General features: G+C 36.9%; 4 protein-coding genes across 4 annotated transcripts; 2 read left to right on the top strand and 2 right to left on the bottom strand.

Moving 5' to 3' along the window:
- Window positions 1–457: 457 nt before the first annotated feature.
- Window positions 458–9,273, top strand: LOC141813290 (lysine-specific demethylase JMJ13-like). Its single transcript, XM_074701229.1, has 11 exons — window positions 458–746; window positions 3,143–3,510; window positions 3,653–3,809; window positions 3,883–4,102; window positions 5,912–5,965; window positions 6,057–6,136; window positions 6,219–6,496; window positions 6,698–7,099; window positions 7,183–7,541; window positions 7,626–7,880; window positions 8,867–9,273. The coding sequence occupies exons 2-11, from the start codon at window positions 3,249–3,251 to the stop codon at window positions 8,945–8,947; spliced, it is 2,148 nt and encodes a 715-aa protein (XP_074557330.1). The 5' UTR covers window positions 458–746; window positions 3,143–3,248; the 3' UTR covers window positions 8,948–9,273.
- A 654-nt stretch (window positions 9,274–9,927) lies between these two features.
- Window positions 9,928–19,160, top strand: LOC141813753 (protein transport protein SEC24 A-like). Its single transcript, XM_074701736.1, has 14 exons — window positions 9,928–10,015; window positions 10,158–10,277; window positions 12,638–13,760; window positions 13,837–13,975; window positions 14,539–14,729; window positions 14,856–14,963; window positions 15,112–15,315; window positions 15,394–15,625; window positions 15,707–15,856; window positions 15,955–16,111; window positions 16,690–16,817; window positions 16,891–17,213; window positions 17,495–17,680; window positions 18,678–19,160. The coding sequence occupies exons 3-14, from the start codon at window positions 12,678–12,680 to the stop codon at window positions 18,903–18,905; spliced, it is 3,129 nt and encodes a 1,042-aa protein (XP_074557837.1). The 5' UTR covers window positions 9,928–10,015; window positions 10,158–10,277; window positions 12,638–12,677; the 3' UTR covers window positions 18,906–19,160.
- A 391-nt stretch (window positions 19,161–19,551) lies between these two features.
- On the bottom strand, window positions 19,552–20,659 carry LOC141814010 (uncharacterized). The gene is made up of 4 exons (XM_074702008.1): window positions 20,581–20,659; window positions 20,348–20,474; window positions 20,150–20,222; window positions 19,552–19,944 (listed from the first exon to the last, which is right to left on the bottom strand). The coding sequence occupies exons 1-4, from the start codon at window positions 20,618–20,620 to the stop codon at window positions 19,678–19,680; spliced, it is 507 nt and encodes a 168-aa protein (XP_074558109.1). The 5' UTR covers window positions 20,621–20,659; the 3' UTR covers window positions 19,552–19,677.
- Window positions 20,660–21,483: 824 nt separating this feature from the next.
- LOC141813204 (PX domain-containing protein EREL1-like) lies at window positions 21,484–24,508 on the bottom strand (the record flags this gene model as incomplete). Its single annotated transcript, XM_074701126.1, has 7 exons — window positions 21,484–21,883; window positions 22,052–22,270; window positions 22,341–22,583; window positions 22,673–22,837; window positions 23,111–23,892; window positions 24,068–24,176; window positions 24,401–24,508. Coding segments are annotated over 7 exons (1,914 nt in total), but the record flags the coding sequence as incomplete, so codon positions are not given.
- Window positions 24,509–24,612: the final 104 nt, after the last annotated feature.

Genomic DNA, 24,612 nt, shown 5'->3' with positions numbered 1-24,612 from the left:
ACAAGTAAACGATGAATGAGGGGTAGGATTGTAATTTCATCCTAGGTGGGAGGATGAAACCCTTTTCCCGCTTCCAGAACAGTGGAATTAACGGTATCCATAACCGCGTCTGATTCAACGGCTGGGAGGCCCTCCTGGGACACGTGTCCAACCATCTGTTCGTCGATTCGCCACCGCTGTCTCGGGGGACGTGAACGAGTTCACACGCTAAAAATGGTTTTATGTGGGTGTTAAATGACCGGAATGCCCTTATCGGAGACTAATATTTCTCTCATATTTTCTTAAAAAGTCCAATTTTATTTCAAATTAGCACCAGAAAATTAAAAAAATAAAAAAACCCCCTTAATTTTCACAGTTTTTTCTTAATTAAATGCGCTTTTTTTTAATTATTAATTATTAAAGCAAACAAGTGCCTTCGTTTTCCGTCGCTTCTCTCTCTCCTTCGTCGCTCCTTCGCCCCTCGTCTGTCCTACCGACCTCTCTCCGCCGCCCGAAATCTTCGCCTTCTCGCCGGAATAGCGGCCTCCGTGGGCGGAATTATCCCCTACGGAGGCGCTACGTTTGCCTTGCTGGCGGGATTCTTCGTCGCTAGCTCGCTTGTCGCGCCGTTGGGGAGAGAGGGACGTCTCTGGATCTCTTGCTGTTTTCGCCCGTGGAACCTGAATGTGGGTTCAGATTGCGTACTTCTAGCTCCGGGTATCGGCGTAGATTGTTGGATTCGGGGCTAGAAACCGGTGATTGTGACGGTAACCGCGGGATTTTCCTTTTAGAGTCGTCCTTTTGGTTTGCTCTCTTGTTTTCCTTGGCTTTGGCGTTGGTATTTTACTTCCTTGATGCTTGATCTTTGCGAAAAATCTATTTTTTTTACATGTATATCTAGATTTCCTTTTTCTTCCCATCTTATCCAGTTCCGTGACAATATTGCGAATTTGGTTTCTTGACTAGGAGGATAAACTCATGGCCTTTTACTTGGGTAACTTTTGTGATTTTTCTTTTCTTTTTTATCTTTCCTTTGTCTTTCATGCACTACTACAATTTACATTGAGCGGAAACGGCTCTATGTAACTAGCTCTCTTTACACTGTTTATTAGGTGAAATGACCTTGAATAGTATCAATTGCGAAAAAAATGGTAGTACTAATGTTGAAGACTAATTATCTTGTTTTTTTTGCTAGTGATTGGTTGCTTTATTAAATCAAACAAAGAAAATATATTAAAGGCGCGATTGATAGGGAAAAAAAGTAATTAAGGTTCTCCGCAGTGAATGCAGCTGCACGAACAAATTAAATGGGAAATGGTGGAGCTCCTTTACATAGTCAGGAAGCTGAAAAATGCTTAGCATGAAAGCCCAAATGCATATAAATCCATTTAAAGTATATTAACTGTCAAATAGGGCAGAAAAGGGGGAAAAAGTAAAACAATTACTCAAAATTATTTGATTTACGCCATTGATAGTTCTAGAGCTATAGGTGAAGATATCTAAGTAGAACAAGATATAACAATTCTGTATAAATTAGCTGTACATGTGTCTTCGTGCAAGATAATATTTACAACCTCTTCTGGATCTCCATATAAGATCATGAATCATGAATGACACTAAATATAATACCTTGGCCTAACAAGCCATCTAGGCGTATTGGTGGGGATGGATATACATGGTCAAGATCCAATCAAGTGGCATTATGGATTGCCCATTGGTTCTCCAGGAGGGCCAGGAATTTATCATATAGTGGTAAGCTGGTTGGCGTTCAAGATAAATGTTAGTAAGAACAAATTGGTTGTGGTTCATTTTTGGGTCAATGTTGTATGATCTTCTCTCCTTCTCAAGTATGGGGTTTGGGGCATATGCCTTAAAAGCAAATGGCATTTTGGATTTTGGATCTGCTTGGACAGTTGCCACCTCCAAGCACATTATAACAATAAGGCATATGCCCCAAACCCCATATAACAAAGGTTTTAACCATGGAATGGCCTATTTGCTTTCAAGGATAAGATTGCATATCAAATCTCTCCAAATCCTGTATTGACAGGACATCTGACTGTCCGGTTAAACTATTGCTAAAGATCAAATAGTCCAGAGTGCAGCAATCTAGTGATTAATAAATTGAAAACAAACTCACTGACCAATTAAGTTATCTGATCCCCTGGAACAGGTTCTGGTTGGGCTAACTTTTGTATTGTTTCTGGTAATTCATAGGTTCTCGATAGCATGTTATTCAATAAACAATATTGTCCAGATACAGATGACAATTTTAGTAAGTATAACTTATACAAGTTTTATCATCACTTTTTGAAAAGCCATAAACATCCTTTAACTAAATGGATAAAAATCTGTGGTATTGTCAAACTTGGTTCTCTTTGCTCCTGGTGATTGTGGGATGGGATTTCACAAATTTTAATATTAACATATTAGTAATTCTATTTAATTTACTAACCTTTTTTTTTGGAAATTGAGTACCGGTGAACAAACTTTACAAAAGATACTTTTAGAATGTAACACAGTCAAAATAAATAAAAGAATGGGAAAAGAAGCAGAAAAACAAAACATATTAAGGCAGAGAATGTTGTCCGAACAGTGTTGTGTGCCAAATACTGCAATCTATGTAGCATGGCCTGGAATTTACTGCTGTGAAGGTGTTTAACATTTCCAGTGAAGTAAATATGCATAGCAAAGGCGGTGAACATCTGTAACTCTAATTTGTTGCCCTGAAACTTTTTTATCATTTCTTCCTCCAAAATCCATGCCTGAGCATAAGCATTAAGAATCCATGACTATTCCTTTGCACTGTGCTTCCATATAAGAAAGAAGATGCATAACAATCCCTAAGTAACAGGCTCTTAGTGTTAAGCTTATTATAACCACCAGCCGAGTAAAAATTTGAACAATACGCAGAGCCTGGTGAAGGAGTCATTGTTCTCCCATCACTCATCCAGCATTTGTGACTCCAGAAACTGAAGCTTCTGAAGGTCTTGCCAATTCATTGGATAACATTAGAAAGTCTGAGGAAGCTATATCTACTAATAGTTGCCTCTTCTTGTTTCATCATCAAGTATTTCATGTTCATCTTTCATACTAGGTAAATTGTTGTCGATACTAATTCATTCACCTTACGCTGTCACTCTGGTCTGTTCCTTATTGACAGGTTTATGGAAGCGTATGCCTGGGTAGAGATGTTGAAAATCATTAGAATAACTGGAACATAAAAAGACTTCAAATATTGCAGCTGTGTCTGTTTCTTTGCTAGTAATATGATGACAAGAAGTGGAGGCGTTCCCTTAGAAGCATCCATATCATGGGGCACGAGAATACATAGAAGTACAGCTGGAATTCCTCATCTGAGTGGTGCTAGCAGGGAAGCTTTTTCAAAGCGTAAATTGGAGAAATTCAACACATCTAATTTACAGAGGATCAATGACATTCCAGAGTGCCCTGTTTTTTATCCAACAATGGAGGAATTTGAGAATCCCATAGATTATATTCAGAAAATTGCTCCTAAAGCTTCAAAATTTGGTAATAATCCTTTTCCCATTTGCTTTGTAGGTTTGTGCTCATCATAAGAAAATGTTTTGTGAAGTTCATCTATCAGGCAGGACTTTCCCTTTACATTTTCCAATATTATGTTGAAACTCATAATGCTGCCACACTCTTTCAGGTATATGCAAGATCGTGTCGCCCTTACTTGCCTCAGTGCCTGCTGGTATTGTTTTGATGAAGGAGAAAGCTGGGTTCAGGTTTACTACTAGGGTGCAGCCTTTTCGGCTTGCTGAGTGGAGTGCCGACGACAAAATCAGCTTTTTCATGAGTGGAAGGTTAGTAACTCTCACAGAGTGGGTTCCAAAAGTTGATAACTTTTTCCCCTTAGCTTATGAGATTTGGATTCAGAAACTATACAATTCGGGAATTTGAGAAGATGGCAAACAAGGTATTTGCCCGCCGATATTCAAGTGCCGGATATCTCCCAGATAGATACTTGGAAGAGGAATTTTGGCATGAAATTAGTAGTGGAAAGATAGAATCAGTTGAATATGCATGTGATGTTGATGGTAGCGCATTTTCATCTTCTCCTAATGACCAACTTGGAAAAAGCAAGTGGAATTTGAAGGTACTTCTTTTTCTATAGTGTGCTGTTTATTTTTCTCAAGTTCTGAACTATTCAAAATTTTCTCCAATCAATATAAAAAAAAGGATCCACACACTGGTTACCTTGGTAATGTTTTCGTATATTTTGATAGAATCAGTTAATAATAAAAAGAAGCATGCGTCCCAACTATTTGAGCCAGCTATATGAGGATTTTATCCCACAACTGAACCATGTAGACTTTATTGTTAGTGGTATTGAAATCTTTTAAATCAGATATGGTTATGTTAAGTAGAGTTTCTTTATCTCCCTCTACCTCTCATGCTCTCAGCCCTAATTGATTCAACTTGTCTTGTCTTTAAATATGTTCTTACCATTTTAATATGTTTCCTATCATTTTGTCATGTATTGGAACAACACAACCAATCCTAGATAGTAGTCATTTTGATTTATCTCCTCTGTTAACTTTACAAACTCATACGCATTAAAATGAATTATTATTCTGAAAGATGATTAGCAAATGGAATTGGGATCCTAACACAATTAAAGTTAGAAAAAATAAAAGATATTATATGAAAGAAGTGATGATATAATTAAAAGGACTTAATTAAAATTGAATAATTCCCTACCCTAAATAAGAAAATTACCCAAGCAAAAGCTACCTTAATTAACTTATTCTCCTAAATAGAAGTGTCTTTTGAATGAACTTTTACAGCCTAAAACTTTTAAAATTTAAATAATTTGCATTACTTCACAATCTCATCTTAGCATTCTTACTAAACCTAATGGAATTTTCATGAGTAATATTCCCAAAATATGAAAGAAGATTGTATTATTGTGCTTTGAATGCATAATACTACAAATTTATTAATATATACATATATATATAGAATGATGTAGCGGATAAACAATTTTATTAATTTTTATTACTGATATAACCTTGCATGGGACAAAAACAGATGATGATGAGATACTAATGAGAATCTCGAAGAAGCTAGATGGAACTCCAATTGGGATTGTCTTTTGTTCATAAATTCTTCCAAAAGAAAAACCTCCAAATTTAGAAAAGATGTATCAGTATTAGTTCTGAGGTGAAGAACAATTTTCATAATGTGGTCTTTTCTTGTGTTATCCACAATTATACAACTTTCTTGGCACTAATCAATATTCATACATCTGATTTTATTCTTTGGAAGTATACAAATAACAATTATATTTTGCATATCACTTGATGCCAACCTTTGTGCATAACTACAAACTCAGTTTCAGTGATTCTAATATCCTGTGAACCTATAATAGCATCCTTTAGTATCATAGTTTGAATACCATGGGGTAGCTATTTTTGTATTATACGTTGACTAAGATGAATCAATTTAGTTTTTTTAAATATAACATTTTTTCCATTCTATTTGTTGTGGGAACACTAGCTTCCTAGCTGGCCTACTATGCAAGCAAAAATGATTTGACACTTCACTATTTTCCATGTTTTTGTTGTCTCTCATTTTGGTGAATCAGATGTCTGTCATCCTCCTAGGGAGGAAATTGGTTTTTATTCTTCAACTTTAAAACCAATGTAGTTTTTTTTCTGAAAAGAATAAAGGGGCAGCCCGGTGGTCCGGGGAAGGGTCGGATCACATTAGGTTTATTATATGCAGTCTTATCTTGCATTTTGCAAGAGATTGTTTTCACGACTTAAACCAATGACTTCAAGGTCGCATGACAACAACTTTACCGTTGCGCATGTAGTTCTTTGAATGTGGTTTATCATTGTAGATAATTTGGTTACCAAACATTAACTCTTCATTAACATTATTCTTCTGTTCTTGCTTACAGAGACTTTCTCGTGATCCCAAGTCCACATTGCGACTTTTGAGAGCTGCAATTCCCGTAAGTAATGATCCATAAACCAGTAAGGATAATCTACATGCTTAATTTTCTGTTAAGTAATTACGTTCTTGTTTCTCATATTATTTTTCAGGGAGTTACAGACCCCATGCTCTATATCGGGATGTTATTCAGTATGTTTGCTTGGCATGTGGAAGATCATTACCTATACAGGTATACAAAAGTATTTGACTGTCTGAATTGTTCATCTATCACTGTTGCTGCACAACAGCTTATATATAACCTCTCTTGGCAGTATCAACTATCATCACTGTGGAGCATCTAAAACATGGTATGGTGTGCCGGGCCATGCTGCTACCGCATTTGAGAAGGTGGTCAGGGAGAATGTGTATGGCGATGAGCTACTAGCTTCGAAAGGAGATGATGCTGCATTTAATGTTCTTGTAGAAAAGACAACAATGTTTCCGCCTAGTATACTATTAGAAAATGATGTTCCTGTGTGCAAAGCTGTACAAAGGCCTGGAGAATTTGTCGTGACCTTTCCACGAGCATATCACGCCGGTTTTAGCCATGGTAAGAGATTTTGAATTCCAAGTTTTTGCTTTTGCACATCTTTAAATTGAACATTCTTAGAGATTACTGTGTGTTCTTGGTAGCATTACGTTACAATATTTTCTATGTTCAAACTTATGTGCGTACATGTATGATTACCTATTGTGTCAATATGTCTGCTGTCCTATTTTCAATACACATCTTGAACCTTTCAAACTGCAGGTTTCAATTGTGCCGAGGCAGTGAATTTTGCTCCTGATGATTGGTTTCAATTTGGCTCCATTGCGAGCAATCATTATGCACTTTTGAAAAGAAGTCCTTTACTTTCCTACGAGGAGCTAGTCTGCAAGGAAGCGGTGTTACTTGATAATAGATTTTTGAATGCAAATTCATTAAATCTAAGACAGGTGAAAGACGTCTCCTCTCAACGCATGATAATGATTTCTTTTGTGCAATTGATGCGATTGCAGCACCGTGCTAGATGGTTGTTGAAGAAAGGTGGTGCACACATGCACCATTCTTCGAATTTAACTGGAATAGTACTCTGCAGTATATGCAGGCGCGATTGCTATTTATGTTATTTTCAGTGCCATTGCAACTCACAACCTGTCTGTCTTCACCATGGTAAATACAAAAGTACCCGAGTTTTTTTGTCAATGGTATTTCAGGATATATGTATCTCACTGTTGCTTATTGCGTAATGACAGTCAAAGAAAGAGCTGATTACTATTGTTGTGGTAAGCGCATCGTCTTTATGAGGAAGGACCTGCAAGAACTGGAAGCTATAGCACAGAAGTTTGAGCAGGAAGATGGTATAAAAGAGGCAATTCAAAAGCAAAACTTGCTGTGTGAAACCAAAGAAGATGGCTATTGTCCATATAGCGAGATCAACTTTTCTCAAACTCCTGAAACTGATGCAAAAATTGGTTTCTGCTCACAAAGTTCAAATTGCATATCACAGAAAGAACACATTGTGCATGGTCCTCTGCTATTTCAAACATTTTCTGATTCCTCAACTTTATCATCTTCGATTGTGCTGGACGATGGTTCTTCAGTGGAAAATGATGTAAGTACTGAATTTGAACTTCAATATTGAAAGTGATTAAGACTCATTAAACTCAATTTTTGTATCCATATGCCCTCGATGCAGGATTGCGGAAAGTGTAATAAAGGATCCCAAGCTAACTGTTTGCATCGGTCTTCAAGAAGTGAATATGCCTCAATGCAATTTAGTAAATCATACAACAAACATTCAAGTGACTGCACCATGGGTTTCAGTTCTGTTCTTCCACAAGATAGTGATGATTCTGACTGTGAAATCTTCCGTGTGAAGCGCAGATCTTCTACGAACTTGGTTAAGAGACCTGTAAATCACGTAACTAGCACAAGAATTCCTGAACACCAGGTAATTTCCTCAAAATACCATTTATTGAACACCCTTATGGTGCACTTATTTTTTTTATTAATCTTTTTGTGTATAGTTTACCTTGTTGCGTAGAGCTCAATGGACGGATTAGAATACTTTCTATATCTGTACCAAACTGTTTGGGGTTGGAATCTTGAATCTTAAACTTTCTGAAGGAAATATTATGAACAATGTTCAAATTAATTAATTGTTACATTGTCTCGAAATTTTTTAGGTCTTCCTCTACCCCTAGCAAGTTGCACTTGTGAGTCTATTTAAGACTGCTAATGTTAGACACCATTTAACACAACATAACCTACTCTATTCAAAACACACCTACCGAAGAAAAACCCACAAGTGACACAATGCACATGAATATATGAATGTGTAACATGATTAGACTGAGAAAATTAGTTTATAAAAACTTGATAATTTTCGTATCATATAACTTAGTTCTTTAGAAAGTGTAATTAGTCATAGGTACTGTAATTTTGTTATTTTAAAATGCATAATTAATTTTGTGCTATTCGATATAGTTTTAATTATATTGATATGAATGATACATCCATGTCTTTTAACTTGTCTCACTCATCTTTAAATATGTGCCTTTAATATAATCTGATTGTGCTCCTTGAACCTTTTGCCAGTTAGCAAAATAAAGTCAAAACGTTTTATTTTGATACAAATGACACAACCTACATGTGCCGCGATTAACACGACAATTGTCTCCAATTATTTCACAGGTTCTATTTGTTGTGCTCCTAAATCTTTACTAAAGTCAAACAAGTTTTATGTTGATACGGATGACACAAGCTGCATATGTTATGTTTAACACAGACATAATACAATTTGCACCTCTTATTTCACAGAATCTACTTCTTGTTGGTTTAAAACACTCTTTGTTTGTGCTCCTTAAACCTCTTGTTGCAACTCATCAACAAAGTCAACCCGAAAAGCTTTAACAGACATGTTTTTTCTCCCATCAGGTGCTTAAGCGATTGAAGAAGCTTCATCAGGGTGGCGAATCTGCACATCTCCCATTTCATAAAGAACACTCAAACCACTAACGAGGCAAAAGATCTCATCTCTCTCTCTCTCTCTTTTTGTTCTTTTGACCTAACACAGATTGATCCAAATCAGTGATTATCAAAGTCCTCAGTCTCCAAGTTTGGATTTGGATTTTAATCCTAACAGGGGGTTATGATTTGATGCCTTTATGGGGGGATTAACATGCTCAAATTACTATTCATTAATTGTTCAGGGCTTTAGGTTGACTTTAGATTTAATTTTAATTCTGTGTTCCTAATTTTTGTCCCTCCAAGAGGAGGTGTGATGGTCAGATTGTATGTATATTGATTTATCTAAATCCACAACTACAAGTGCCCATTACCACAAGACTTATTTACAGTGGTTGCATTCTATGTGTATGTGTAGTCGACCTCCGGTTCACCCGCAAAGATCGGTAACGACTACAAGTTGATTCATGGAACTTTACATCGCGGAAGATTTCCAACTGCGACGAAACTTTGTGTAAGTACATGTATGTTGGGGGCATGAAAAGAGATGGTAGGTTTGATGATTGCATTTTATATATGTACTCATTTGAATTTGTATCTACTTAAGTATGGACTTTTTGGTGTGATTGCCTGTGTGCCCGAGCGAGCGGTCATCATCGAAGTCGCAATGCGGATGGGGGAATGGCAACGGAGGACGGGAACAAGGCGATGAACAAACGACTAATGGCGACTAATGGCGAGACAAGGCAAGAGGTGCATAGGCAAGGAGTTGAGGTTGCCAATTTTGGTATACTTGAACAATCGATGAGGCTTTCCTCTCCTTTCTGTGACCACAAACAAAAGACTTATTGTAAGCACTTTTATGGAAGGCTTTCCTCTCCAAATGGGTTTGTGTTCGGCCCGTTTACGGCCCAAGATAATCTCCAAAATGGGCTTGTGCTCGGCCCAATATTATATCCAAAATGGGGTTGTTTACGGCCCACGACGATCTATACATCCAGCTGCTGCTGGCTCGTCACGCCGCGAACCGTCATCCTTCGTCGTGTCTTAAGTCGTTCATTTCCTCCATCGCCTCCGACCTCCTCCCGGGCCTCGCGTCGGCCCTGCCAAGTTCCATAGGTACGCTTCGTATGGTTCCATCGAAAGTTTGTCCGCTTCGAGTCTCTTCCATCGTGAATCCGGCCTTCGATTTCGTCAGCGTCATTCCTCTGCTTGGTATTTGCAATCATGGAAGTATTTGCCTTCGTTTGCTGAATTGTAGCTCCGAATTTGCTGAATTCATCACGACGCGAGCGCGGCACTCGAAGATCCAATCGAGAACCCGGAGAGCGGGCCGTGATCCACTTTTTGGCACTCCTATTACGAACGGCGACGCTGGAAGGTATTTGTTCCTTCTTCCTGCGCTTCTATTGATCGGATAGGTTTTGTTTCTTCATATGTTTACCAGTGATGTTCTTTGCCAGTTCGGCTTCGAAAAATTTGCTCTTTCAGGAGTATTTCTTCTGCGGATTGAGTTTTTGTAGATCTGTGTACTTTTTTATGCACCTTTATGGTTTGTGATTGTCAATTGGATATGGATCCGTGTAGCTTGAGATTGTACCATGGGATCATTCAACTATTGCTTCGCGTCAGTTAGCTAGTATTGTCTTCATAGGGTCATTTTTTGTGAAGCTTTTTAAATTTTTATTGGGCGTTCGTGTGCCACATGAGATTCATTGTATGATTCAGAGGCCAACGTGGCTGCATCATGCTGCGCATTATAGGTTTTTGTAGTACGAAGTGACGGGGTTATTGGTCTAGAGTGTGTTCTGGAAATTTATTTGAGGTTCTTTTGTTTAGGTAGCCTTAATTTTGTTTATTGTAATAAGTTTGCTGATGCGGAGCACTAAATATATTACTCTCTAGAAGATAAGCTGTATTGTTAGGACAAAAAATATGTCACATATCAGATCAAGTTATTACTCACGGGCTTATATAGATGTAAATACTGCAGTATCAAGATCATCCATGCTCACTTTAGCATACCTGAGACTTAATAATTCGGAATAATACTCTTCTTCTTTCATTGATTAGTTTAGAGCTGTACTAGAGAGATTAGAGTGACTAATTAATCTTTGATGACTTCACCAAAATAACTGGCTTTCCTCTAATTATTCTGATCTCCATTTCTTAAAGGTGGTTTATAGGGTCTCCTTTAAATATTTTTACAAAATCTTTCACTGCATATTATAGTCACCTTTGTCATATTTTATTTAGTTTTTTTTATAAAGGTTGTTGCATTATATAATTTAGTGGTTAAATGTCAGTATGTTGTTATTGTTCTTGCATATTTTCATATTTTGTTTCACTAGCTGAATTATGAAATTAGTTCATTGTTAAGGCTTATAAACTAGCAACCATTTCTATATAGTTTTCTACTATTTTTTGAGGTGATCATGTTTCCATAAGTGTTAGGATAAGTTTAATGAACTTCTTGTGGCATATGTTTTCTAATAATATACTACTTAGTCAGTGTGATTCTAGGCAAGGTTTAAAATATCGAGCCGTGCTGAGATTTCGGTCCTGGACTGGAATAATACAGTTTCAGTACTGTATCGTATCGTGTCGGTATAGTTTCGGTATTTTTAAAATATAAAATATATTAACTAAAATAAAAAAATTAATCTAAATATTTAAAAATAAAAAATAAAATATTTTTAAAAAATAATAAGATAAATTTATGGATTTTAATAAAGTCTATTTAAATTATCCCGAACTATAACTAGGAATTGATTATTAAAATCTTAATTAAACCTAGAAAACAAAAAATCGCAATGCGCGTGATCGGGGTTGCGTGCAAGCCGTGCACGGAGGCATCGTCAGGCTCGCGCGACGCCTCCGATGGCGTCGCCAGGCTCGGGCAGCGCCTTCGGTGGCGTCGCCGAGCCCGGGCGACGCCTCCAGAGGCCCAACCGGAACTCCTATGCTGGTGCTGTGCCGATGCTAGTTCGTCGGTGGAACGAAATTTTTCGCCGGTATCGCGCGATACGGCTCGAGATTTCAATCCATGATTCTAGGTAGAATCAATGCTAAAGTTGAACTTTGGATACAATTTCTTTCTTCGAAAATCATAGGTTAATAATAAACATAGATTACAACTTTGGTAGTGCCACTAGAATTGATGGTGATGAATAAATAAAAATATAGGTGGACGATTTACTCAAATATGGCATTTCAGTGTGTAGAAAGATTGAAAATATATCTTTCCCATTTTTATGTCTCAAGGAATAAGCAACTTGTGCCAAACTGATTGTTTGTCTCCATCAACTTGTTTACCTTCTAATTTTTCCAATAATTCTTTACCAATATGAGATTTCTCTCACTTTGCTTACTTGAAAGAGCAAGGTTTAAATAACCATTTCCAAATGTGCAATCGGGTTATTGCATAGTGCATAACTACATATGCAGTAGTATCCAGTGCATTTGCTGACTAGAAGTGTGTTTTTCAAATGAGGCTTTATTAGTTCTTTTCACTTTTAGATTTGCCACTATGGATTAGTTTAGTGGAATTTGGATCCCATTTATTATCTTTAACTCGCTGTCATGCTTTGGAATTTGGATGATTAGTGGGATTTGTCAGAGTATATCGGTGAATTTTATTTGAATCATGTATAAATATATATTTAGATTGTCATTTTTTAAAAAAAATGTTTGACTGTTTATCATTTATAAGTCATGGTTTAATGTAATATGAATAAGCAGGCATTGCCACTCAGGAGGCAAGATCTAACAACCACTGGGGATGGAACAACCAACTTTTCCAGGAAGACCCACCTCATCCTTTCCAACTGCTCCAAAATCTTCAGCAGCTCTCAGGTCCTCAGGTCCTATTGTTGGCTTGGATGGATCTATTCCTTCTCAAGCTGCTACTCCTTTTGCCTCTTCAGGCCCTGTAGCTGAATTTGGGTCATCTTTTACTCCACAAACTACATCACCATTTTTCTCCTCTGTTCCTGCTGTTGGCCCACAGCCGGCTAACTTCAGAGAGCTACCACCACCTATTAGGCCAAGTGGCCCTTCTAGTCCTCCATCTTATCAAGTTCAGAATGTTGGTTCTTATCAGCAAATGCAAGCCCCAAGATATCATCCAATTGCTCAGTCTTCAGTGCCCTTGGGCTCTCCACCTTTTATTGGTCAGCCACGCGGGCCACTGTATACTGGATCTTTTCAGCCTCACTCTCAAACTCCTGCAGTGTCAATGGGTCCCACACCACAAAGTTCATCGCAAATAATACCAAGAAATAATGTGCCTCAGCTGTCAGAGCCATCATTTACTGCAACTAAAATACCATCTCAACCACCTTTGCATGGATATTCAAATGTACCCCCAAGGCCTAGCATGCCCTCATTTCAACCAGATCCACAGTTTCATGCTTCTGGGCCAGTTTCCCAACGGCCGATGCAGGGTTTCCCACCTGCCCATGTTCCTGCTACACATGCTTCTCCTTATTATGCTCACCAAAGTATTGTGCCTCCACCACCTCCTATTGGAGGTCCATTGGGTTATACTTCAAGGGATCAGCTGCAGCATCCTTTGACAGGACCTCCTCTTGGAGGTGTTCAAAGTCTAGTTGAAGAATTTCAGTCATTATCTGTTGGATCTGTTCCTGGGTCCCTCAATCCTGGAGTTGATACAAACTTACTTCCAAGGCCACTAAATGGGGATGAAATTTCAACTAAAATTCCTGAGATATACCCCCTGAATTGCCATCCGAGATTCTTACGGCTGACTACTCATGCAATACCAAATTCTCAGTCATTGTTTTCTAGGTGGCATTTGCCTCTTGGAGCAGTGGTTCACCCGCTAGCTGAAACTCCTGATGGGGTAAACATAGATTTTGTGCTTATTAAGTGGATGCCTTCTCATAGCTTGCATGCTTTTATCAATTATGTTCTTGCAGGAAGAGGTACCAGTCATCAATTTTGGGCCAGTGGGCATTGTTCGCTGCCGAAGATGCCGTACATATATAAATCCCTATGTGACGTTCACAGATGCTGGAAGGAAGTGGAGGTGCAACCTTTGTTCTTTCCTCAATGATGGTATATAAACTCTCATATTTGCATTCTGATGAAATCCACTTGGGCATTGTTATCCATGTTTTTTCTTAATGATTAGCTTGACAGTTCTACGACCTGAAATATCATGGATCACCCCACTAGAATAATCAAATGATAGGGAGTGTAGTTTCAATCTTGTTGTAGGACTTGGTACAATAGTGCTGCACTTATATTGTCTAGTTATCAGCTTAATGTCTGCTCTCTAAGTGAACATGATCTAGCTTAACTACTTGAGCTTAGTACTTGAGGACCCCGGTGTTTATGTTGCAAGAAATATGCAATTGCATCAACTGTAAAATGACTCATAGCTTAAAGAAGTTTAGAAGGTGTATATACCCCATGTTTGAGGATATTTATTTTTTGGATTTTATCTGATCCCCATGTCCATTATGGACATGATCTGGGAAAGTATAAATAGTATGGACGCTACTTTTATTGCATGAAATTTGATTAGAATAGATTTTCTGTATATTTTTTTGGTCAGAAAACATGTCATCTTTTCTCTACTTCTTATCTTTGATTTATCAGTATCTTGCTCTGCTCAGTGCCTGCGGAATATTATTGTGCGTTGGATGCCAGTGGCAGAAGATCTGACATTAACCAAAGACCTGAGCTATGCAAAGGTAGTGTAGAATTTGTTGCTTCAACAGAGTACATGGTTCGACCACCTATGCCACCTCTATACTTTTTCCTCATCGATGTGTCCGTATCGGCTGTTCGTTCTGGTTTGCTCGAGGTAATATATTGGGAAGATATAGTTCCCATAGATCCTTTGAAGTTCATATTTGTAGTAGTTTCCAATTATTTAGCTAATGTTTGATATGAACCTCGGAATTCAGTTTGTCTTTTAAATAATTTGCAGATTGTTGCAAAGACCATCAAATCCTGCCTTGATGATTTACCTGGCTTTCCTAGGACACAAATTGGCTTTATAACATTTGACAACACATTGCATTTCCACAATCTGAAGGCAAGTAGTGTAGATTGTGAAAAGTTGTGTCTTGTACTAGTAATATATGCCCGCGCTGCTGGTCTTTATCTGAATAGCTTCACTTGCTTGGCAAAATAATGTTTACGATTGTCAAATTTATTGTTGATTAATCGTTTGTTTTTTCCAGTCTTCTTTAACACAGCCTCAAATGTTGGTGGTAGCTGATCTGGACGATATATTTTTACCACTGCCTGATGATCTTCTCGTCAACCTATCTGAATCTAGGCATGTAGTTGAAGCATTCCTTGATAGCTTGCCGGTTATGTTCCAGAGCTCCGTTAATGTAGAATCAGCCCTTGGGCCTGCTCTTAAAGCATCATTCATGGTTATGGTATATTGTCTTTCATCTGATTGGTTCCTGTTCATTGAATTTAATGTTTCATTTACATGTTTTGAGCTTTTCTGACAGAGTCAACTTGGAGGGAAGTTGCTCATATTTCAGAGTACATTGCCGTCACTTGGTGTTGGCCGTTTGAGACTTCGCGGAGATGAGCTTCGTGTTTATGGGACAGACAAAGAATATACCTTAAGACTACCTGAAGATTCATTCTATAAGCAGATGGCTGCTGAGTTTACAAAGAACCAGATTGCAGTGGACATATATGCTTTCAGTGAGAAGTACACAGATATTGCTTCTTTAGGTGACATCACAAAACTCTTCATCGAGTGGTTCTATAAGATGGCATTCCACATGTCTTTATGTGTTTTCCTTGTTTTTGCAGGATCTCTGGCCAAGTATACAGGTGGCCAGGTATATCATTATCCATCATTTCAGGTTGCTATTCACCATGAGAAACTTAGCTATGAGTTGGGTAGGAATCTTAGAAGGGAGACTGCCTGGGAAGCTGTGATGCGCATAAGATGTGGGAAAGGTCATTAATAGAACTAATTCTCCTTCTGTAGTTTTTTCCCTCAGAGCTAATGTGGGACAAACAATTGATTTTCTGAGAACAACTTTTTTGTGTTTCAGGTGTCCGCTTTACAAATTACCATGGACATTTTATGCTACGATCAACTGATTTGTTAGCCCTTCCTGCTGTAGATTGTGACAAAGCCTTCGCAATGCAGTTTTCTTTGGAAGAAAACCTAATGACAACTCAGACTGTATACTTTCAAGTTGCCCTTTTGTATCCTTTTCTATCGTAAATACATATTTGCTACAGTTAAGGGATCAATTGGGTGAAAATTCTGGTCAGGTAAAAAATGACTTTCCACATTCAAACAAAGTGGCTCTTGAAATCCCTAATGTTTCTCTGAACAAACCTAAACAATTCCACGCAAGTTAGAGCAATAAACTTGTTTAGATGATGGTTCACATGAAAAGCACTGCTGCTGCAATTTGAATTATGCAGGTGTCGACACTTGTGCCTTTGTAAATTTCTGTTGAGAACATTCTGAAGTTTTGTGTCCGAAATGAATGTAGCATTTTCATTTCCATCACCTATTGGACTATGCTTTTAAGTTTGACTTTGCTAAAATGATAATTAAAATGCTTGCTTCATGCTAGTTGCTAGTTGTGGATGTTGAGATTGGTAATTCTGCTGGGAGTTTGCTTTCAGTATCAAGATAATAAGAACCTGCTTTGTTGTATTCATGAGCTCTTTTTTATTTGGAAATTTTGTGGACTATTGAAGCTTCTAGTCACCTGGAACCCTGATGAAATTTTGTGCAATGGAAATGATAGGCAAGTCCTTATCTGGCATAGATATACTTCCTCAACAGGTGAGAGACGAATTAGAGTTCACACAGCAGCTGCGCCAGTAGTAACCGATCTTAATGAGATGTACAATCAGGCGGATACTGGGGCCATTATCTCTTTGTTGGGTAGGATTGGTATGTACAAACATTGGCCTCTGTAGTATTTGAAAACTTCTTGTCTGGATTCTTAAGGTAAAAAATCATGCAGCAATTGAGAACTCACTATCACAGAAGCTGGACGATGCTAGACAATCAATTCATTTGAAACTCATGAAAAGCCTTAAAGAGTACCGAAATCTCTTTGCTGTTCAGCACCGTCTGAGTGGAAGACTGATATATCCAGAATCTTTGAGATTGTTGCCATTGTATGTATTGGCTCTTTGTAAATCTGTAGCTCTTCGTGGAGGGTATGCCGATGCTCCTCTAGATGATCGATGTGCAGCTGGTTACAGTATGATGATACTGCCTGTAAGCAGGATGCTTAAACTTCTCTATCCTTCCTTGTTTAGGATCAATGAAAATCTTCTGAAGGTATTTGCCTTTTTTTTCTGCTAATAAGTACATACCTTTTGTTACATCTTTGACTAACTTTTCAAGTTGTTTTAGATTTTCCTAGATTTTACTATACCAATAAAAAATTGTTTTGAAAATTGCAAGTTTTTTCTTAAGAATTGAACGACACATTTTTTTAATGCTCCTCATTTCATGCAACTGATTTTTTTAATTATATTTCTTTCGTAAATGACTTTGCAAATGGAGTATTATGGCAAGGATCAATCATGTTCAACTTTGTATTATTTGCCTACTCGCAGGATGGAAAAGAATCTCAGGAACCATTGATACAGTTACCACTAACAGCCCTAAACTTGGATCCCAAAGGCATTTATATTTTAGATGATGGGTTCAACTTTGTTATTTGGTTAGGCAGGATGCTTCCAGCTGATTTAGTCAGTAATATCCTCGGCGCTGATTTAGCTGGCGTCCCCGATCTTTCCAAGGTATAGTTCTACACTCCATTTAACCTTTGCTTATGTTGTTAAAACTGTGCACATTTCTATATTTGGGGTCATCATCATGAAATCATATTTCTTTATTTTGAAGTTGGCTACATAAATCTTTACCCCTCCCTCGATTTCTATGCAAGAGTATATTACAAATAACATGTAGTTTTCTTTATAATCAATTTAATTATGTTAACATATTTTCTCACTCTATGATATACTACTGTTACACCTAATTGTTCTTTGTTCATAGTATATTTAATTTTATTTTTTTAGTAATCCCATAAATGAATCTTAACAGTCTCATTGTGTTATATTGACTTTTGCATGCATTGTTTTCTAATTGCCTGACACTTTGACCATGAATTATCATGGATCCTAACAGTGTCTTACAATGTTATAATTGAATGACATAGTTGAAGAGCAATCTCCTTCGCGGTTATGGTTGAATGTGATCTTCAGTTTAACTTGGAACTTGTTCTTGTTCAGCTAGACTTGGTAGAGAAATTTTCAATGGACATTCATACTTTAGATTCATAACCAGTGTCACTTTATTTATAGATTTGTTTTCTTATGGCCTTCATTTGACAGATTTAATTTCTTTTTGTCCAATTATTATCTTACAAACATGGAAATCAGTAAAGAGATCTGGTTCCATCTGGCTCAATATATTGATTGTGGTTTTATGTTCGCGTGATTCAACTTTTCTTGACCTTGACTAGATGAATCTGTTCACTGGTATGGTGGCAACCATTCAAAGCATACACTTGGTTTACAGTATTCAATTTATGCTTGTGCCTTCAACTCAACACCCAATATTTTCTTTGTCAAGTTTAGCTTGGTTAAGAAATGTCGTCGTCATCTCCAAGCCATGTTTATCTCAACTCTTCATGGTTGGTTGAATAAAAATGTTAGGCTATATCGGTCATAATATTATAGCCCTTTTATCCACCTATCAATTCAATTGTTCTAAATATAGTTTCTTGTTTCACAGGTTGTGGTTTTTGAGCATGACAATCCCATCTCAAAGAAACTGATGATGATATTGAACCAATTGAGAGAGAAGAACTTTTCATCCTATCCATCCTGTCGCCTCGTAAGACAGGGCGAACAACCAAGAGAGCTCTCCCTGTTTCTTGCCAATCTCGTCGAGGACCCAACTGCTGGATCCACCAGCTACGTCGACTGGATCCTTCAAGTACATAGGCAATCACAGAGTTGATGAATGCGATATGTAGCAGCAAGTTCTCTTCTTTCCTTTTGTGTCCATTTCCGCGCGGTTGATTGAGCTTGATGAATTCTAAAGCCTTCAGGTTTAGTGAAGGCATCTTTTAAGCTTAAATGGAGAGACAATTCTAGATCAACTCTCATGTTGTTGAATAAGTTGTTTCATATTGTAACCCTTTGGCTTGCTTAAACCATTATTTATATTCTGTAGATTAAAATTCTGTATTTTTTTTATCAGTGATAACTGTTCCATGTTGTGATTCTTGTAAAAACAAAAACAAAAACAAAAAAACCACAAAAATGAAGAGTGTTTTCCTGAGGTCAGTAAAGTGAAATAGAGTGAAGGTCATTTTGCATTACTTTTGTCCATTATTATGCCAATTTATTACTAAAAACGGTATAATGCACCTAAATTTCTTGTTACTATTGTTTCGTTCAAATATATATTGATATAATAGTAAAATTATTATCATGTGATTTTGAAATTATGGATTCAAATTACAAAAACAGTCTATCATAAAATGTAATGTAAAGTAAAATTGTGTATAATAGATTCAATGTAATCTGATTTTTTTTTTTTTTTGAGGCTATGGAAACTTCTTTAATAATTTCCCTTTTGCACTATCACTACAAAAGCATCATATCTAAAGACATTTTGTCTTCAAAACTAAGACCACATCAACATTAAATTCTTATCGAGTGATCTATTTATTTTACATTTATTTATATCTTTAACAATCCATTTGAGCACATTTTGGATCAAGGACTTAACCATCATTACTTCCCTTTTGCACCATCACTACCCCAAGAGCCACAATTGAGGCATAGACAAAGTTGGGCAAATTGTGTGTCACCCTACCGACGACCGGCACTCCTTCCGTGGCTCTCTTGGCTATCAATGCGACAGTCGGGACCAAGATGAGCCCGATGAGTAGGTTCTGGCCAACCGACTTAGCTGTTTCTTTCGTCAACTTCTTCATAAGCTCCGCGAACTCTTCACGATTGATCAACCCATCGAGATCCATGTCGTGCTCCTGCTCAATGAGATAAAGATAGGAACTTGACAACAAACAAATAAACAAACCATACCATGTTTCACTTGGTCTCCATAACCTTGAAATGTATGAATTTTCATTTCTTTTTCATCAATAAAGAAAAATTGTAGGACTGAAAACTTCATAAAAAATCAAAATCATTCCAATATTAAATAAGATTCTTATTTTTAATGGTTTACCTCACCTCCATCATAGATTTAAGCTTCTCTTTCGTAGGGGGATCATTGTGAGGCCCTGGAAGATACTTGTTGATGTCACTGTGAGCAAATGTTAAATAATTTAATTATCAATTAATTAAAAATATATTTTAGTTGTTCTTAAACAAGCATTAGTTTTAAAAAACAATTGATATATCTAGAGTTTAGAGACGAATTCAAAGTACTTATAGACATAAAGAACCGATATATAGAGATCTTCGAAAGTGAGGTGAGGATTATCAGAGTCGCTTCGAACCCGATCGAAGGCTTGATCACTGATGTTCCTTAGTTGCCTCTCTCGCCAACCTTTCCCTGCACCATATGAAATTTATGTTCATTGATTTCCATTTCTTAGTGAAAATTAAAGGAGAGAAACAAATTAAATGAAGTTGAATGAATTGGGAGAATAGAAAGAGACCTTGAATCTTAGCATGGAGGGAGGAGAAGAAGTGACCCATGAAGAGAAAAAACCAGAGGAGAGGAAATGAGAGAGATGTAGATCTGAATGAATTGAGATAGAAAGAGATTTTGTGAGGTGATGAGAGCCATGAGGATTGGACACTTGGCAACAGCTTACACTATGAGAGATTTAGTTTTGACTTAAATTTAAAAGAAACATTTATTTTAATGGATTTCCATTGGTTATTGTTCATTTATAATTTGTGTGCTTTTTTAGAATGCTCTTTAATATTTATCAGTTTTTTGAAAAAAATTTTTAATGTTGAATTATTGTTAAAATAAAGTTTATTTTGTTGCCAAAATATCCACTAATAAATATAATAATTTAGACGACGGTAATTTAAAAGTGTAAAATAGGTATTTTATTTTAATTAAAGAGATGTGTTAGGAAGCTAATTAACATGGAAGGGATACAATTTATAATTTAGTGAAAATTTTAATAAGAGGAGAAGAATGAATTTTATATATATATATATATATATAAATGAGTTTTAACACAATAATAAAGTTGTCGTGTGATTTGATAATTATGATATTCACTCGCAAAAATAACCTTTTACAATGTAAAATAAAATTATACAATAGATCATTCTTTGAGATTCACATTGATGTGAAACAAGAGAATAAACTCTACACTCTAGTTGAGAGGATTATTAAACTATAGATAAATACTAAGAGTTTCTCCAGCTAAATACCTTCATATTTTAGGTTGAACTGGATTCTCTCTTGAGTTTCACATGATACCAGAGCTCTCACTCCTCACCTAAAAAAATGATGAGGGACATGAGAGCAATATATGAATTTTAGATGTGAGACTGAAGAGTTAACATATGTATAACTAGACAACTTGCCTTAGGTTAAGGATAAACAAAAATGTATTTGAATACATCACACATTTGCGATATTGCGAACGCAAAACTCAAGCAGAAAGGTAAGACGATATTTGCGGTAGAAAAATGTGCATTTGTGTAGTTTCACCTCTCCAAGAAATGGTTGAGGACAGTCTTCCTGGAAGGGGCTTCAATGCTGTCTTCTTTCTCTAGTTTTGATACTGTATTCAAGGTGCGTTTGACGACTGAGTTTATTTGTTTCTTTAGTTGCAGGTTATCTATGATCACATCAGTAAGAATTCCTCGTATCTCATCGTCTGCGCTAACTGTGGAATGGTCATTTGGCAGGATCAGAGATTCAGGCATTTCATTAGATTGAACAGCATGAACATCTATAGGCGCCACTTTGTAGTTTTGTGCAAGGAGATGACCCTGGAAAGGGAAAAACATGCGGCTGTCAGCATTTGGTTAGCAAGAAACTGACCCGAAAAAGACAAGAAGATTAAATTAGCCAACTTAAGTATCTAACATTTCTACTAATATTAGTCTTCCAATTCATGAAAGAAAAAACAGAAAAGTAACATGATACTGAAAAGATACCTCGGCGAGAAGGAGATCTATCCTATTATCTGATGTTGCCAAAAGATCAAAGGCATCAGAGAGTGACGACGAGGTAGTAGTGAACTTGTCTTCCTCATCAGTCAGAAAACTAACACTGCATTCTTGAAACCGATCACGAAAAACTCGGGATTCATGAAGAAGAGTATCGTTCGCTAACTTTGCATTAAACAACCTCTGTTTTTCCTTGAGTACAATTCCCTGGATCAAATGTAAAAGTTGAACAAATAAGATCAAGAACTAAGCAACCATAGAAGCACTTACATCTTACCTCTAGCTCAGTCTTTTCTTTTAAAGACTGATTCAACATGTCTTTCAGCTCTGCTTGAGATTTCCTCAGAACTTTCACTTCTTTGACAAGGACTTTGATATCAGCCTTTGATTTCAATTCCCGCTCCTCCATCAGCTTTCGCATATCATCTATTTTTTCTTGATTACTATCCAGTCCCTGTTGCAAGGATTGTTTTTCTTCATTAGCAATTTCCTTCTCTAACTCAGAACAGTTTCTTTCATTCTGCAAAAAGTGAAGACAAAAATAGGAACATAAAACTTAAATAATCATAAACTATCATAACAATAGTAAGCATCAGACAAAGACGGCACTTGTTCAAACATGAGCTTCGCCTCCATCACTGAACACTTCCTGCATAATTCATCCATATCCCATTGCATTTGCGTGACCCTATCTCTTTCATTTAAGATGGCTTGTTGCAAGTTTTCTTTACCTTTCTGTTCATTGGCTTCCACTTCAACCTCCAAATCCTTGACCTAAATCATGCAAAAGAGTGAATAGGATCTAAAACAAAAACAAAATGAGAAATAAGTCAAGATACATAATGATTCAGAAATTAGCAAACAAGAATCATCTAGGGTACAGTGAAAAAGTATAGTTATCTCAAAGAACTTCATGTGGATTTCAAATCCAAAGTTTATGTTTCCATTACCAGTATAGCACACGTAGTAAACAACAACAGTACTTTTCAAATATTGCTGGTACATTATCAGAAGAAAGCAGGCTTTAAGTAATGTCCAGATATGCACCTTTGTCCTAAGATATTCTTTCCCAGCCAATTCTTGGTTCAGACGAGCTATAAGATCATCCATATCTGTTTTTGCTGTTGCTAACCTTTCTTGCATGCCTACAAGAACTCTAATTAACTTCTGCCTTTGATCAAATGGAAGAACAATTCGTGAATTTTCAAGGATTTGTGTCCCTGAGCCATCTGTGGCATTTACAACTTCAGCATCGCCAGGAGCATCAAGCGAACCATCCCAAATTGAATTTGTGACTCCAGCATATGTTACTTCACTGCCCCTTGTAGAACTTATGTCACTCCCAAAGCTTTCAGCGGAGAACTTACGAGCATGACCAGGAAGAGTATCATGGTCTTGATCTGACATAGACTCCCTTCTGTCCCTTGAAGAACTGCCACCAACTATCTCTCTCTCTGGAACAAGATACTCTTTTCTGTCATTCAACTTACTACCCCTATTGAAATCTTCTGGCTGATCAAAGAATGATCCACCTATGATGTCATTCCTGATTTCTACATTTACATTTACAGAATGATCAGGAACCAACGATACATCTTCAGCACTAGTTTGAGAAACTCGAATCATTCCTTTTCTTTCTGTAGCAATGTCTGATGAATCATTTGCATTGTTATAGCAACTATCCAATGAAGCATGAGGCAAGTTAGACATAGCTGTTGAACTGTCAGCAACAGAAACACTTGAAGTAGGTCTAGCTAGAGACAGTGGGTTTGTGGCAGTCGTACCAGTTGAAGAGCTCGATTGTGTAGCATTATTTACACATTGAAATGCTGCATACACAAGTAAGCAGATGCAAATTTAACTAAGGAGAGAAGCATGCTTGATACGATGATATCATCAAAATTGAACTAAACCAGGGTATTTTTTTTTTCAATGAAACACAATATAGTAGCATGCGCAGCAAAACAGACAACAAGAAACCTAGAGGTAGTTGTTATGGCCTACCTGACCTTGCAGCAGCTTCTAATTCAAAAAAGTCAGCTACTTGTGCACTTCTGGCAAGATCTATGTCAGAGAGTAACTTTCCCATCCATTCCTCCAAAGCATACCTTCTCTGCATGAAAATTATCCAGTTTAAGAATCAGTAATGACCAAGTAGGAAACTGAGGGGGAAAAGGCAATGAAAATTAAATAGGAAACTATTATGGTAAGTGCATTGAGGCACAATCATGACATCGATGACAGTGCAATTATTGTTGAATATGTAGTCTACAAACTGAAATAGTTTTCACAAATGCAACAATGAAACTTGTTATTAGAAAAATCATACATTTATACCTCTTCTAGGAACACATGACTGGAATTAATTCTCAATAAAGCATGCTTTGGTGGGGCCAGAGGAATATCTTTTCTGGGAAATGCCTTTTTAATCTGAACAACGGAAAATATAGAAGATATAAGAAACAATCAAACCTCATTCTAAAAGAAAGAGAAAAGTTATCCCATGAAAGGTATCACATGAATATAGAACTTTATTATTATCATAAATA

Source organism: Curcuma longa, chromosome 20 (assembly GCF_044706935.1).
Source record: "Curcuma longa cultivar G26 ecotype Majalengka, Jawa Barat chromosome 20, ITB_CL_G26_1.1, whole genome shotgun sequence".
Taxonomy (NCBI): domain Eukaryota; kingdom Viridiplantae; phylum Streptophyta; class Magnoliopsida; order Zingiberales; family Zingiberaceae; genus Curcuma; species Curcuma longa.
Note: the sequence above shows the minus strand (reverse complement) of the source record. Positions and strands in the feature narration are given on the sequence as shown.